Raw genomic sequence first — 17111 nt, 5'->3', positions numbered from 1 at the left:
GTAATGGCAAAAGACATTTGGATTCCAATAAGGGTTATAGATAAATTTATAGATTGAAAAAATTAACCAAAATAGTATCTTTATCTGTTTGAAACAGTGTTGCATACATGTATTCACAAAGCATTGTATTTATTCAGTCTCCATAAAACTGTTCACATGATATGGATTTGTGAACATTTTACAATAAGCCCATGCTAGAGATCCACACATGTATAAAAAAAAAATCTCTGGATTACAACTTCATATACTCGGGAATAAAGCCTGACATATACTCAGACTTGCTCTAAGGAGAGGATAGTAAGTATTCTTTTATCCCATTAACACTTACTAAATATCCACTGCTATCAAACACTATTCTTGATACCACCTGCTTTGCTGGATGAATCACTTCATGGTCTCTGCCCTGAAGGAGCTCCAGATCTAGAAAAGAAGATACATGAGCTTTAGGCACCTCCCCCATCTCTACCGTAGCCTTACTAAGTCAAGCTCCCTGAGCCTGACTCCTTTGAGGATTAATCTTCCCAGATTTCTCAGTCCCTTGTATAAATAGGCTTCCTGTGACACATACTAGTTTAAGGTGAAGCTAGAGCCCTGATACATATACTAATAAACACTATGCCAGTCCTTTGTGGAAAGCCTTAACATGAGTGGTTGAAACCACTACAAGAGCTATAACAGTTCAGCAGGTGTCACTTCCCATTTCTGGGATTGGGAAGGGTTCACAGTAAAGTTGATTTTAAGCTGTGTCTTAAAAGCTAGAGAAAGGAAGGCAAAACAGAAGCAATTCAGGTAAAAAATGCACGTAAGTCAAAGTCTGTGGGCTGAATGTACAAGGAAGGCATGCTTGCAGAAGAGAAGCAATAGCTCTCAGTGACCGGCTGTGGAATCCGAGCTCCACAAGGCAGTGGGACGTGGACCTGGAAATGGTATTTTCAAAGCAGCATGGAGGGAGATTGTGTTCAGTGCACCCCATGGGGTCTGGCAGAGTGTAGCTGTTTCTCAAATATTCATGTTCTGAGGGACTTGAGAAAACAAAGCCAGGAGAATAGTCAAGGTCACTGAAATGGTCACTGGGTTGTGAGGTACTGTGAGCAAATGCATGTCTGTGTGCTTGATACACAGCAAGACCAAACAATTTAAAAAAATGTTGGAGTTTGGAGTAGAGAAAGGTTTATTGAAGGGCCATACAAGGAGACGACGAGTGGCTCATGCTTTAAAACCCCTAAACTCCCAGAAAGCTTTCAGCAAAGCCCTTTTCTAGGAAAGGTGAGGGAGGGATGTGGTTAGTTGTTGCAAACTTCTTGGTGTCTGATCATTTGTTCTTGAGGTCAGGTCACAGTCAGATAATGATGTTTCTATAAATCTCCACCAAACAAACATTACTTTCTGTTTTGACTAGAAAGAACAAAATCCCAAGGTTCAGCTTTTACCCTCTGAGGTCCAGGCCCTGGCTAAAAGTAGCAGGTCTCTGCGGGGCTAGTTACCCTGCTGGGAGCATTGGTCCAGCACCCAGTCTGGGTCCTCATTCCTGTGTCCAGGCCTGGCTGATGAGGCAGATCTCAGCTGGCAGCACCCTCAGGGCCAGGTCCCAGACCCTGAGCAGCCATCATCACTGAGGAAACAAGGTATCCAGGACCCAGCCAGTCCTCAGGCTTTCATTTAAACTGGAGAGAATTACTTGCATAGGATCACTAGGAATATATATTATAGCAAATACCAATCAGGTTAATTCCTAGCTCACAACAATTGCCCTTCTTTGAGAAGGGCCACCACAGACGTGGAGCTGAATTAATGATGTGCAGTGTCCTTGCAACTTAACCCTGGCCTCTGGACACCTCCTAGGGGTAGACAGCTGATCTCAGCTATACCAGTTTTTGAAACTTAGAGACTGAAGTTGGTTGAAGCTGTTACCTTAACAGCAATATCCATATACTCCAGGTGCTGAGGCCTCCACGGACTGTGACCCACGGAGACTGTTGTCACCATTAGGTAACGGAGCTGGGTCTGGGCCTGGCCAGTGGGCAACTATGGCGACGGATCTGGAGCTCTGTAGAACACAGACCTCAGCCTGTTCCTGGGTCCCCCAGCTAAACCCACCCACCTAAGGCCTGGAGGGCCGCAGAGAAAAGGCTGAGATCTGCCTCCCACCACACTCTCTGCAGGGAGAGAACCACTGCAAGGCTGACTTGGTGGAGTGGGACCCCTAACTGTGGCACTAAGGGTCTCCCAATAATAGTCTCGAGCTAATTGCTGCACACCTGCTCCGCCCCTATTACAGTACCAGGGGCCAGAGAATGTGATGGCCGTGGGAAGAGACACCTGGGAGAGACCTGGGGAGAACTTCCTGGGAGGGGAGTCGAGTCCACCTTAGAGATTCTAGGTCTTCTTCCCTGAATATTCTGAACACTCTGGTTTCCTGTAGATGCCCTCACAAATCCTGATGACTGAAGAAATGTGAGTAATGCCCTGAGCAGTTTCATTTCTAATTGTCATTGAATTTATACACTTACATGTGTCTTCTACTCAGAAATTTCCCTGGAGATCATGGGATTTTATTTCACTTTTGGTTCACTTCTCTGACGTGAGCCTTCCCACGAGCCCTCCTCTGCACAGCACATGATTGCCGCTGTTAACGGACAGATGCTCAATGGCCTGGAATTGCCCTCTGTCAGCCCTGAATCCTATGCGTCCCACAAGGCTGGTGCAAACATCCCCTCCCTGCCCACTCTCGCACCATTTCCCTTCAGCTCTGTCAGTATCAGTCCCCACAGGACTTGCAGATCCTGTGGGCTTGCCTTGTTCAGCCCTCCTCTCCCCCTAGGCTTCCTCTGGAGGCACCAAAGGGCCATGCAGACCCTGACCCATGGCCATGGTCTCACGGGGCACTGGTGTTTAAGTGGCACCGACTGGAGCTTTGTTAAGTTCAGCTGCTACTCATTTCAGCTGGGGTCAGATAAAACTCTTGGGATTTTAGCACTTCGAGTTCTGCTTTCCAGTTTCCTTTTGCTTCTGTCCACTGTTCAAGCCAGAACACTTTCTCTTTGACTCGTGTGTGGCTGAGGAACGAGGTCCTTTCTGTTTGGTGTCTTGGGGCTCAGGCCTGGGGGTGCCCCCATCTCCTGCCCTGGACAGCTTGGTCTTCATCCTCCTCCCTGAAGTGTCTGAGAGGAAGACATTGGCGGCAACTCCGTTCTCCAGTTTGGTTTCTTCTCTTCCTTGTTTCTTGTAACTGTTACCGAGCACAAGGTCTGGGTGTCTGCTGCACAGTGAGGCCAAATATACCAAAATGCAAGAATTTGGAGCAAATAAAGGTTTATTGCAGGGCCCCGCGAGGAGATGGATGGCTTATATCTTAAAAACCCCAAACTCCCCCAAAGCCTTCAGCAAAGCCCTTTCTCTAGGAAAGGAGAGGGAGGGGCATGGTTAGTTGTAGACTTCTTTGTGTCTTTGTACCCTGGGTCAGGAAGATCCCCTGGAGAAGGAAATGGCAACCCACTCCAGTACTCTTGCCTGGAAAATTCCATGGATGGAGGAGCCTGACGGGCTACAGTCCATGGGGTCGCAGAGAGTTGGACACGACTGAGCAACTTCACTTTCACTTTTCACTTTCTTTGCGTCTGATCCTTTATTCTGGAGATCAGTCACGGTCAGATAACCATGTTTTTGTAAAACTCCACCAAACAAACAGTCCGTTCTGACAAGGAAGGGCAAGGTCCCAAGACTCAAAGTTCATCTTCCAAGGTCTAGGCCCTGGCTAAGAGAAGGTGGCAGGGTGGGGCATCCCTGCGCTGGCCGGTTACCCTGCCCAGGAGCATTAGTCCAGCACCCAGTTGGGTCCTACTGCCAGTGCTGAAGAAGCAAATCTCAGCTGGTGGCTCCCTCAGGGCCAGGTCCCCAGACCCTGCCCAGCCATCATTGCTGAGGCAGCCAGGCGTCCAGAACCCAAATAGCCCTCAGCCTCCTCAGGCCGCCCAAATAGCAGTTAGGGGGCCAGATCCTGCAGACCGCAGACCATGCAGATGGCCGCTGCTATTAGATCCCAGAGGCGGGAATAGGGGCGAGGTTCACTACTACCTCAAGGCCTGGGACCAGCCAGCGTGTGTGGCCTGTGGACACAGGCCTCTAGAGCCCCGCAGGACACAGCTCTAAGCCTGTTCCACGGACCCCTCAGCTCACCCGATGGCCTAAGGCCGGGTGAGCTGGAGGGCCCCGGGGAGGCCAGGACCCACCTCTTACCTCACTTTGCTTTGGACAACCACCACCCCTCTGACCACTGGCAGAGCAGTGCTACTAACGGTTGCTCGCTCTGGGGAGGGATCTACTGTGACTCCGACCAATGGCCAAGTGGCCATTGCTCACTGACAGTTGCCGGTTGGGGGTGCAGTCTACTGCCAGCGCCGACCAATGGCTAAGCGTGACCACTAATCACTGCTCGAATCTTCTGGCTTAATGGTCTCACAGCAACCGTTGCCTGGTAACAGGTTGCTGGGTAAGGCCGGCTGCAACAGCAGCGCGCTAGGGGCTGTGCACTGCCCCGCTGTATTAGGTAACTTGATTCCTCAATATTCTCGCCTCCCCTTCTGTTTCGTTTCCCTCCTTCCTAAATGATTTCAACGTCTGTTTCCTTAGTCACAAACATAAACATTAAAAAAAGAAAAGCACCCTGTTTATACTGTTATTTTATCTAACCTAGTAAACTCCACTTTAATGCAACTAAATATGGATATATATTTGAGAAGGCCTTCATTTTGTGGGTGTGTGAGCATGTGATTCCAGCTTCCAGCCTGGGATCCTCAGGCCAAGCTAAAGAAGCACTCCTAGCAGAGTCTCAGACATCAGAGCTGCCAAGGGATGGTTTAGTCCTGGAAACCCTGAGATCCAGTGAGGAATTATGGAAAGTGAAAGTGAAAGTGAAGTCGTGTCCGACTCTTTGTGACCCCATGGACTGTAGCCTGTCAGGCTCCTTCGTCCATGGGATTTTCCAGGCAAGAGTACTGGAGTGGGTTGCCATTTCCTTCTCCAGGGGATCTTCCCGACCCAGGAATCGAACCCGGGTCTCCAGCATTGCAGGCAGACACTTTACCGTGGGAGCCATCAGGGAGCTGCCAAGGGATGGTTTAGCCCTGGAAACCCTGAGATCCAGTGAGGAATTATGGAAACCCTAGCCCTTTTCTTTCAGTGGTCAGAGTTCACCATCCCGCTTCCACTATGTCTAATGCATGCTTCTTTGTTTGCAGTGATCACACTTATTTGTTTGTTTAGATCAATGATTACTTGTTTAGATCAATGATTCCCAAATCTGACTGCATATTAAAATAAACTGAGAAGTTTTTAAAAAAACACCAATGCCATAGACAAAACAAGACAGCCCCAAGAGTTGTTAATTGTTGAAGCTGGATAGCAGGTATATGGACATTCATTATTGTATATTTCTAATTTTATATGTGTTTGAAATGTCCCATAACAAAAATGTTTGAAATATAAATATATAAAACAATATAAAACTGGGCCTATAGCAATCCAGTTACAATTGAATTTTGAGAGCCCCTGGGCTTAGAGTCTGCAGTTCTAAATGCTTCCCAGGGGTTCTGAGGGTTGAGATGGGGCCATGGGGGACATGAAGAGGATTGAAGGGATTATAGTAGCTGCCTCTAGACTGTGAGCTTAGGTGAAATGTCAGATGACTTCCCCTAAAGTATTTATTCCTGATTTAGATAATTGATCAAACATCCCTAGAATGGTGACTCAAGGTAACTCATGCATCACACTGTTTAGCTCAAGTATTTTTGTAAACTATTGTTATTTGTTTATTTTTCCTTTTGGCTGTTGTGGGCCTTCATCGCTGCACGGGCTTTTCTCTAGCTGTGGCGAGTGGGGACAGCTCCCTCGCTGTGGTGCCCTGGTTTCTCATTGCAGTGGCTTCTCTTGCTGGGGAAAGTGGGCCTTAGGGCACGTGGGCTTCAGCAGCTGCACTCATGGGCTCTAGAGCACAGGCCCAATAGTTGTGGTGCGTGGGCTTAGCTGCTCCGCAGTACATTGGATCCTTCCAGATCAGGATTGAACTCGTGTCTCCTACAATGGTAGGAGGATTCTTTACCACTGAGCCACCAGGGAAGCCCTAGCTGAAGTATTTTAAAGTAAATTATAGACCACCGACACTGGCACGCGATGGCTCACTTAGGAGCTAACGAGTGAGTTTCTGAAGAGAATAGTCCTTTCCATTTTATCTGTATTTGCATTCTCAGCATCTAGCACATGGCCAGACATTTTGTCATTATAAGTAAATGTTTGTTAATTTTTTTAAGAAGATGAGAATGACATAAGTAGACATTGGGTTAAGACACACTGTTAACTTCATGTAGGGTTAAGAATATGAAGCTCTGGGGCTGGATTGCCTGGGTTCAGATTTCAGCTCTGCCATTTAACCTCGTCATTCACTGTCTAGTAACTTTACTGCTTGGCCCCTTACCTTTTTCATATGTTAAATGGAAAAAAAAAAAAGAACCTATCTCATATGTTTGTTGTAAGAGTTTAAGTATATATACTTAAACATGCCTGGGACATAGTAAGCATTCAGTTATGTTGTAGTTCTTGTTAAGAAGAAGATTGCCCTCAGAACGGTGCCTGGTACATGGTACACCACTGGCTTATAGTAAACGTTTGCTGAATGAGTGAATATTCTGGTTTTGTGATTATTTGTCTCCAGTTTTACCCATTTCACTGTACTCTCCAGTTACGAAATACAGCAGAGGGTAACGTCTGAATTGAAGGTTGGGTTGAAAGTCAAAGGAAGTAATCCTGAGGTTGTGTAGATTCAGTTTCAAGCCCAACCAGGAGGGCTGAGTGAACACTGTGGGAGTTTTAAAGTTGAGAGGCCTGGTGATTGCAAGAGAGAAGGGATGTTTCTAGTTAAGTCAGTCTGACCCCAGTGCCTTGAAGAGGGGTACTCGTATATGAGGCTGCTCTTCATAGGGTATTTACCTAGATTTCTTCCCACCTCTCTACCTTCCAGCTCTGTCTAAACTAAGAATCTGTACTGACTTAGGCCTGGATAGATGTTAGAGATCCACACTTCAAGGCAGCAGCAAGGATTTACTTCCAGATAAACACTGTCCCTTGTTTATCTTCAAAATGTTATTAAAGCTCACACTCACATGTAATGAAGAGCCATTTAAATTTATCAAAACCCAGTAGAAGTGCCCAAGTTTGGAAGTACAATATAAATGGGGGAATTGCTATGCTTTCCTCTAGTGGCTAACAGCTTTGGGAAATTCCCTTAATCTTTTTGGATCTTGGTTTCCTCCTCTGACACTCTGTAGCTTGATGACTAACGTGAAAGGTTATTTAAAGAACATAATAATAATAAGTATAGTGAATCAACTCATCAGGGGCTAAGGATTTCTTTTGCTAAAGAATAAGAAAGAAATCAAGGAAAAGAGATAAGAATTTAGCCACAAAGTTCCAGAAGTCTAGGTTAAGAAGTTAAGTGAAAGTGAAAAGTGAAGTCACTCAGTCGTGTCCGACTCTTTGCGACCCCATGGACGGTAGCCTACCAGGCTCCTCCCTCCATGGGATTCTCCAGGCAAGAGTACTGGAGTGGGTTGCCCTTTCCTTCTCCAGGGGATCTTCCCGACCCAGGGATTGAACCGGGGTCTCCCGCATTCCAGGCAGACGCTTTAACCTCTGAGCCACCAGGCAAGCCATGAAGCCCTTATTCTAAGGACATCAGTGAAAACTATGGAGCAGGAAACTGGTAAGTTTAAAAAGAGTTTGTAGAAGGGTTATTGGCCCAGGTAAATAGAATGGACTAGAGGAGAAAGAAGCTGGGGGAAGAGAGACTAGTTTGAGTTTGGTGACAGATCCAGGGTCTTACCACATAACTGAGGGAACAGACAGGAGGGGACAGGTAACAGACAATTTTTTAAGAAACAGACTTTTTTTTTTAATTTTAGCAAGCGCTATGATGTTCTGAGTCAAAGATGACTCAGGCCTCAAGCCTGGAGATTGGATGATGGTGGTGGCTCTTACACTAAGGAGAGGAAGAATAACTTTGGGGGAGATGTTGATTTAATTTTGCATGAGTTGAGTTTGGGTTGCTGTCAAGATACTGAATGGCCACAAAAATTAAACAGTATGGTTTCATAAAAAAGACGGTAAATACTGAGGATCAGGGAGGATTTCAAGGCCTTCAAATGGGCATGGAAAGACTCAGGTACAGCAATGCTCCCATCACCTCTAAACTCTCCTCTAGAAGGAGGAAGCCATCTCTTCTGGAGAAGAGGCACGACTGAGATGATCACCACTGGGCTTGGGTGTGCTCAAAAGTGAGGTCAGAGGTGTGTTTAAGGCTAGGGAAAGCAGTACGTCACTTTCAGAATGTCACTTAGAAACACTCAACAAGGAGATCAAGGACTGGATGAGAATGCAGCAATTTGGAAAGAGTTGTATTTATATGTTGTGTCCTTTATGCACAACCAGAGCTTCCCTCTGCAGAGATTTTAAAGGGTTAAAGTGTAACAATGGCAGGTGAAATTCTGAAACAAGTTGAATAAATGAAGGCCATTCCCAAAACTTATGAAAAGACACCAACCTTTCGAGTCAAGCCTCTCTGTGCCTTATCCTCTCTCTTTGCCTTTGTCTATGTCCTTAGAGCATTATCTTTAATTAAAAGAGCTTTTATTGCATGCTTATTATGTGGAAGACACAGAGAAAGAGAAAACATAGCCTGATCAACATGGAATAAGCTATTCACCACCACTGCAAGGCTGCACAGATACCAACTGCAATGACCTGTGAGTGGCCGGGCTTCCCAGAGGAGAGAGCTGGAAGTGGACCCAGAATGACGGGCAGAGTCTGAATGGAGGTAGCAGCAGCTGCAAAGGCTTGGAGAAGGCATTGTCCACAGTATCTTTTAGGGGATACTGGCTTAAGCACACTCGGGGAAATGGCAAGTAATTTTAGATAGATAGAATGGGGCCAGACTGAGGAGATCTTTGTTTAGAGACGTTGGTTAAGACATCTAAGTGCTAGAAACCAACTGAGCAAGTTTTTATGTGCAACTGTATAATGTGGTGGTTAGAGCCCAGATGACAGATGGCTTGGTGTGAATCCTGAACCTAGTTGTCCAACCATGGGCAAGCTGTTTAATTTTCCTGTCCCTCGGTTTTCTTATATGTAAAATGAAGTAATATATACAATTGTCAGGAGGATTATATAAGATAATGTATATAAAGGGACTAGAATGCTAAATGCTTAGGAAGTTTTTTTTTCACTTTCTCTTTCATAACTTTTAATATTAATTGAATTTGGGGACTTCCCTGATGGTCCAGTGACTAAGATTCCTTGTTCCCAATGCACAGAGCTTGGTCAGAGAAGTAGATCCCGCTTGCTGCATTGAAGATCAAAGATCCCACGTACCTAAGACCTGCTGCTGCTGCTGCTGCTGTTGCTGCTAAGTCGCTTCAGTCGTGTCCGACTCTGTGCGACCCCATGGGCAGCAGCCCACCAGGCTGCTCTGTCCATGGGATTCTCTAGGCAAGAACACTGGAGTGGGGTGCCATTTCCTTCTCCCTAGCACAGCCAAATAAATATTTTTTTAAATTAGTTGAATTTTATAACCATAAAAACAATAGCCTTTATTTTTAAAAGTTCATCACAGCTCACCTATAGGAAATTTCACTGCTCTGAGGACTACTGTATCTAAATGAATGTCATTTTTAAAAGGTAATAAAGTTTCAGGCCCTATTCTTCTGAAGGAAAGAGCATTATTCCAGTTTCACGGATGGCCAACTAGTTGGCCAACTTGGAAAGTGTTGAATACTACATGGCAACTCCAGAGAAGAAATTTGGTGATTTGGGTTACTGATCTTAGGTGAAGCAATTACTTGAATAAGTAGTTGCAAAGAAACTATTTCTTTCAACCATTGTCAGAATGTATGTGAATTGATATGACATTTTTGGAAAGTAATCCAGCATTACTAAACTTTTGCTATATCTGTTGACCCAGCTATTCTCACCAAAGAAATATATCATATAGAAATAAATTTACAAAAATACTTATTGCAGCATCATTTATAATTGAAGAAAACTGGAAACAGCCTTAATATTCATCTCAAGAAAGTGGCTGGCTAAATTATGGTATGACCATAAATTAAGTCTATGTATGGCCCAGGAGGAATATTCATGATATATTGTGAATAACAAAGGAAAATTACAGAATGATGTGTGTGCTATGATTTTATCTTTGTTAAAAAAAAAAAAAAACCCAAACAAAAAAAGTCCAACAATCGTGTGTGTATATATTTGTATTGATGTGGAAAGATGTATAGGACATACATCAAGTTATTGACACTCATTACCTTGGGGTCATGGAAACCATAAAGTGTGTCTACAATCTGACTTGTCAAAATGAACATATATTGCTTTGGGGTGAACGTAACAGGAAGACCAAGGTTGAAAAGAAATCACTCAACTGCTTTAAATCAACCACAGTATTCAGATCTTGAGTTATAATCTTGCTTTCGAAAGACTTCACTGGGTAACTGGGGTCTTTATTCAGTAATCACTAGATAATCCCAAAGAGAAGGTTAGAAGATGGTGGGTACGTATATTCTCTCCAGTAATCAGAAAGCAGAGACTCTTAAAATTAGAGATCAGGAAGTTTGATGTTGAATCCCAGCAAAGAATAATTCACTAAAAAGTTTGCTGGCATGTATTTAGATAATAAAGTAGCAATTATTAGGAGCCTGCATTTCCATGAATTAAGTCATGCTAAAGTTAAATTAATCATATTTTAATCAGGGTATTGTTGTACATATAAAGAATTGAAACTTTTGTCATAATATGTAAGTACCAAGGTAAACATGAGTTAGAAATATATGCAAAAGTCCAGAGTATTGGTTGACCTTAATTATATTTGATTAAGATCAATCAATCTGTTGATTTCAATTTGTTATCTCTGCTTCCCTGGTGGTTCAGTTGGTAAAGGATCTGCCTGCAATGCAGGAGACCCGAGTTTGATCCCTGGGTTGGGAAGATCTCCTGGAGAAAGGAATGGCACCCCACTCCAGTATTCTTGCCTGGAGAATCCCATGGACAGGTGAGCCTGCGGAGCTAGTCCATGGGGTTGCAAAGAATCAGAGACAGCTGAGCAACTAACCCAAAAGTAGGTCTCTACCTTTGGCCTCCTTTCAAGTTCTTAGCTATAGATATAGAAAAGAAGTCTACAAAAAATGTCATATATATCTACATATAGATACAAATGACATAAAGCTTAGAGGGAGTGCTAAGTATTCTTTAAGAAAAGATTAGGACGTGAAAATTTTCTGATGGGTTGGAGAGACTACAATAATAAAATGTGAAGGAATTGCATTACATGGAAAGTTCATTCAGGTTCAAAAAATTAACTCCACAAGAAAGCAAGCAGTCTGGATCAATACAGATTTTTAAACTCTGAAGACCTGTAGGTAACCCTAAAGCAACTCTTGGGTGACGCAATGGAGGATTAACAAAGAACAAATGAACCATGTGCCTCTGGTGTACTGTGGGGGGGAAAGCCTAGTAAATGGAGCCCACTCTGGGGACTGCAGTACAAACTGAACATACTCAGAATAGTGGCCAGAGAAAAGAAGCCTCCAGAATTAATGTTTTTAGTGTCACATAAGTATAGGGGCCGATTCCTGAATTAAAGAGACATCACTTTGCCTATAAAGGTCTGTATAGTCAAAGTTATGGTTTTTCCAGCGGTCAAGTATGGATGTGAGAGTTGTACCATAAAGAAGGCTGAGTGCTGAGAATTGATGCTTTTGAACTGTGGTGTTGGAGAAGATGCTTGAGAGTCCCTTGGACTGCAAGGAGATCCAACCAGCCAAACCTAAATGAAATCAACCCTGAATATCCATTGGAAGGACTGATGCTGAAGCTGAAACTCCAATACTTTGGGCATTTGATTTGAAGACCCGATTCATTGGACAAGACCCCCGATTCTGGGAAAGATTCAAGGCAAAAGGAGAAGGGGGCAAAAGAGGATAAGATGGTTAGATAGCATCACTGACTCAATGGACATGAATTTGAGCAAACTCCGGGAGACAGTGAAGGACAGGGAAGCCTGGCATGCTGTAGTTCATGGTGTCACAGAGTCGGATCCAACTTAGCAACTGAACAACAACAGTCTCTGTTCATGAAACCCTGTCTCAGCGGGAGTTGGTTGTGACATGGGTGTGAATGAGAGACCCACACTCCACCCTTGCCCTGCCATCAAGCAAGTTGTTACCGCTGCCCTTTTCTTAACTCCACACACATCCTACATATGTAAAGCCAGGTTTCCTGGAGCATAGGCAGTGTAATTTAAGGTAGCGCATAGACCCAGCATTAAATAACATCAGATCTCATGGTGAATTTGCCAGTCATGCTCTAAATTTCTTTCAGTCCACTGACTGTATACACAGAAGAAAGTCTCTGTTTGGTGTTGATAAGTTTTTGACATTTCTCTCACACGTGCTGATTTTTTCTTTTTAATAAGAATCAAGCAGGCCTGAGGCATAGAGCCTTCAGCAAGCCACAGGAGCTAGTTGGAGTTTTTAAACACTGTTATGTTCTTGTATTTATTTTTATAAGGGAAACTGGCTTTCCATGTATGGTAATGATCTAGTTGCTAATGGGGAGCAAAATAAAATGTGAGAGTCTAACAGTGCTTTAAAGTAAGAGAACAGGAAATACAGCCTCATTCAGTTCAGGGTAGGTCTGTCTCTAGGGAGGTTTTTTTTTTTTCCCCCCTCCCTAAAACCTTATTTAATACACATGCAAAAAAGGATAGTCTTGTAAAACCTTCTTAAAATTAGAAATTAAGTTCCCTGTGATCACTTCTGGCCTTTACATTTCTAGGTTCAGCACAGGGCATTTCGGACAGTCCCTAAATTCAGCCACACTGGCGTTTGCTCTGCTTTCTGCCTCCACCCTTTCCTCTAGGGAAGTTCTTGCTGGGAACCTGGGTGGAGTGAAAAAAGGGAAGGATCAAAGGAAAGATGGGTTTGGGTTTTGAGGGGAAAAAAAACCTCTTAAGTCCATATATTGAAGAAGATTTTTCAAGTATGTTGTTCTACTGACTGGGGTGGACAGTGCCGAAAACAAAGTGTGTCTGTGAACATTCATACTGTATCACCTGGCCTTTGGACAAGGGCTGAAGCTCTCTCTCCTGATGACCTAGGTGAATTAGCCCGGATGCAGCTGCAGCCTGTTGCTTGCATCATTTGCCCAGCCTCTGTTGTGGAGAGTGAATTGGCAAGTCAGCAGTTTGCTTTCAAAGCCCATTTATTTAGGTGTTTTTTTTTTGGTCTCAAACACTATATGTACGCCCACATTCTTAGCAGCATTATTGACAATAGCTAAAAGGTGGAAGCAATCCAAGTGTCCACTGATGGATGAAACAATAAACAAAATGTGGTTTGTACACACAATAAAATATTATTCACCCTTGAGAAGGAAGGAAATTCTGACACATACTGCAATATGGATGAACCATGGAAACATTATAGGTAAAACAGGCCAGATACAAAAGTATAAATATTGTATGATTGCATCAGGTATTCTAGAAGAGTAGAATTCATAGAGACAAACATTAGAATGGTGGTTACCAGCATTTGAGGGGAGTGGCAAACGGGGAGTTACTCGTTAATGGGGACAAAGTTTCAGTCCTAGATGATGAAAAATTTCTGGAGATGGATAGTGGTAATGGCTGCACAACAATGTGGATGTGCTTAATACTACTTAAATCTTACACTTAAAAATGGTCAAAGTTATTACTAAGACTTTAGCCAAACCCGGGTGGCTCAGTGGTTAAGAATCCGCCTGCCAGTGCAGGAGCCGCAGGAGGTGCAGTTCGATCCCTGAGCTGGGAAGATCCCCTGCTCCTCCCACTCCGGTATTCTTGCCAGGAGAATCCCATGGACAAAGGAGCCTGGAGGGCTACAGTCCAGGGGGTCTCAAAGAATTGGACACGACTGGAGCGACTGAGCACAATAGAACACAGGCAAAACCATTCAGTACAGAGGAATGCAGGAGTACCTGGCTATGGAGAAGGCAGTGACGGTGTGCGCCATGCCTCTCTGTTCCCACGGCCATCCCAGCCATTCCCACCTTCTCTGCTCGGTTTTATACCCTGCGGCCACATCAACGCGCCTCTTGCCTTCCAGCTTCTGGCTGGAGTCACTCAGTGGGAGCACCAACAGGAGAATGAGGGAAGAAAGAAGACTGAGGATGGAGAATCTGTTTACCTGGTTCCCTCTCTGCAGGATTGCTGCCCCCTCACTGTCCCTTGACCAGAGGTCCTGCAGATCTGTCTGTCTCCAGACTCTGGTGCTTCCTCCTCTGGCCTCTTCAGACATAGAACACAGCAGCTCCCACTGCCCCCAGCCCCAGGGAACTTGCACTGTCCCTTGTGATTTCCTCACTTCCTGCCAACACCTTTGTAAACAGTCCTCTTAATAAATTCTCAAATTACACGAGTGTACCTATGGCTTGGTACGAAGTTATTTATAAAGATCAAAGTTTTAGAAACACTGACCCAAAGAAAATCCACCTATATTCCCCAAAGATTGCTCTGAGCTACCTAAACCTCCCAGATACTCAGAGAAGGCAATGGTAAGGGATGGTGAATGGTATCATCTTCCTCCCCATCCTCCATTCCCTCTCTCATACCAAGTACTTCTTTTCAGTTGCTATTTTAACATTTTCTAATGTTTTCTCCAATCCTATAGATCGTAAATCACATTTTTGTACCTAACAGAATTTCATTCCAATAAAACCATTGAATGATTCAGATACTCCATAGTTTTATTAAAAAAAAAAAAAGTATTTCTCCTGTATATGTTTCTACTGAATCCTAGGTACAGTTGTCCAAGCATATGGGGCAATTGCAGTTAAGCATGAATAGGAAGGTTGAAATGGTGTCTTTGTAAAACTCTTTCAACTGACAATGGAGATAAAGCTCTGTAAAATGAGCCCTCTCTCTCCCCTCTAAGGTGGCTAATTATGGAGAAAGTAAACAAGACTTCTGCATTCTTTCTTAGTCTTAATGGTGTAGAATAAGTTGAATGCCCGTCATTCCCCACTCCCAATCCGGGGGGATGTATCCTGCCCATATACTATATACAGGTTATTTTCAGGTCATGAGACACAGTCTCACTTGCTTGTAAGTTCATTGGCTCAGGTAAGCAGACCATCTTTTTGCTGCAAAAGAAGAGAAACAAGAGGGTGTGTGCTCAGGGCAGGTTCCTGGCTGGTCAGGAGAGAAGGTTCAGAATTGTGAGATCTTGTGTTTCACTGACGTCAGGTCTACAATCATCTCTGGGAAGATTACTACAGGAGTCCACGCCTGTCCTCCAAGGGCCAGGTGTGGTAAGACATACTCTAAATGCCTGCTAGAGGTGGTGCAAAGGGGATAAGAATTCCGTGTTCACACCCATGACTGTGACCAGCAGAGGCTGGAGAAGGGGAAGTATGGAATGAGCAACCTTTGTTTCAATAAAACTTTACAGAGGAAACTAAATAGAACGGATACATAAAACGTATATATCCGATAAAATGGAGTTCCTTATATTAAAGTGGGAATGGGGAATTAAAGTCCACCCTCTTTGGCTTCTTAGCATCCCAACCCAAGATGGCCCTGCAGGAGGTTCAGGACACCCTCGGTGTCTGTCATCTCCCCATCAAGGAAGCTTATCCTCATGATGAAACTGCACCTCAGCAAGTGTCACCTCTGAGGTCAGCCTGGTCCTGGTGGGTGTGTTTGGGGTGGGGTGGATCTGGGGCTTACTTGTCATTGACAGGCAGAGGAGCGGTGCAGAACCTCCCGATGATGGTCGTCTGGTCTTTTTTCCAAACCCGGTGGGAAGCCTGAAGCTTGAGCTTCACCTGGTTTATCTGGCACTGAGGGCTGGGGTGAGCTAGGACTCCTTTCCCAACATGCTGCTGTTTAGGTCTGGAAGGGAAAGGGAAAGTCACTTACTGTCACACATTTGGCCTTGGCTCCCCCTTGGCTCCCACGGGCTCTGTGGGTAGCCCGGTCAGTTAGTTCCTGGGAGGTGGGCACACAGTCCTCTGCATCATCCTTACCAGCACCTTGCCTGCACCCCACAGCTTTGAACATGAAGCAAAAAATAGGTGTTGATTTTTGAAAGTAAACAGGTGGATCCTGCAGCAAAACAGTAGCTCCAGGATTTACACATCAGGGTAAGTGTCCTAGTTAGTGATGATCTAAATTCAGGTTAGTGAAGATATTTACTCTCAGGTCAGAGGCCTCTTCCAGGATGTTGAGTTCTAAGAATTTTGTGTGAAGACTACTCTCTCTATTCAGACTGAGTATGAACGTGTGAAAGTGAAGTCGCTCAGTCATGTCTGACTCTTTGCGACCCCATGGACTGTAGCCAACCACGCTTCTCTGTCCATGGGATTTCCCAGGCAAGAGTAATAGGCCTTGAGGCCAATCAGAGCTGGGGTGGAGTCCAGCTGTGGTCTCCTTCCGGCTGCGGCTTTGGTGTCACCCGGCCCTAGGTCTGAGCCTCAGCCCCTGCTCCCAGTGCCCTGCCCTGAGCTGCCCCTCAGGGGCAGGCTCCTCTGGGCTCAGAAAGAGGGACTGTGAGAAAGAGGGAGCTCCCAAGGGTGCTGCTTTCCCCTCAGAATGCCATTGGGTAATGTCTAAGCCGAGCATGGTTCCCTTTCCTTTCTGGCCTCTGCGTGCTGAGGAAATGTCTTCTGTGTGTACTTTCTAACCCAGGGTTAGTCATATAGTTTGTTTTGTCCTTTTGAGGAAGATCCCATAAAACTTTGTATAAAAGCTATTCCATTTTTTTTCTTTTGATTTCAAAAGTGTTTATTTCAGAGGAAAAATAACAAAACTGTTCACTTTAAGAGGCTGCTTGGATGGAAAGCTTGGAAACTAGAAGGACTAGTTGTGGTGGCCTGGGGACTTGACCTGGGTCCATTTTCTAATTGGAAGGAAATCTTGGGGTTTCACAAATTTATAAAAAGTAGGGGAAAGACCACACATAAACCCCCTTCCCTTCTTTTCAATTTCTGTTCTGCAAGAGGAAACAAAACCCAAGGAATTGAAGTAA

The 17111-nt window shown here is 44.5% G+C and overlaps 1 protein-coding gene across 3 annotated transcripts in view; it reads right to left on the bottom strand.

Moving 5' to 3' along the window:
- Positions 1-243: 243 nt before the first annotated feature.
- PLA1A (phospholipase A1 member A) overlaps positions 244-17111 on the bottom strand; it is a 41627-nt gene continuing 24759 nt past the window's right edge. For 2 of the 3 annotated variants that reach the window (XM_068971594.1, XM_068971609.1), the window contains exons 10-11: positions 15812-15976; positions 14555-15225 (exon numbers count right to left, since the gene is read on the bottom strand). In XM_068971594.1, coding sequence (XP_068827695.1) covers positions 15141-15225; positions 15812-15976 — 250 coding nt within the window. In that variant the 3' untranslated portion in view covers positions 14555-15140. Of the gene's footprint in view, positions 421-14554; positions 15226-15811; positions 15977-17111 lie in introns of those variants that run through there. The other variant, XM_068971602.1, reaches the window with a different exon arrangement.

The sequence above is a fragment of the Capricornis sumatraensis genome, chromosome 1 (genome assembly GCF_032405125.1).
Source record: "Capricornis sumatraensis isolate serow.1 chromosome 1, serow.2, whole genome shotgun sequence".
NCBI lineage: Eukaryota > Metazoa > Chordata > Mammalia > Artiodactyla > Bovidae > Capricornis > Capricornis sumatraensis.
This window is presented reverse-complemented; position numbering and strand designations above follow the sequence as displayed.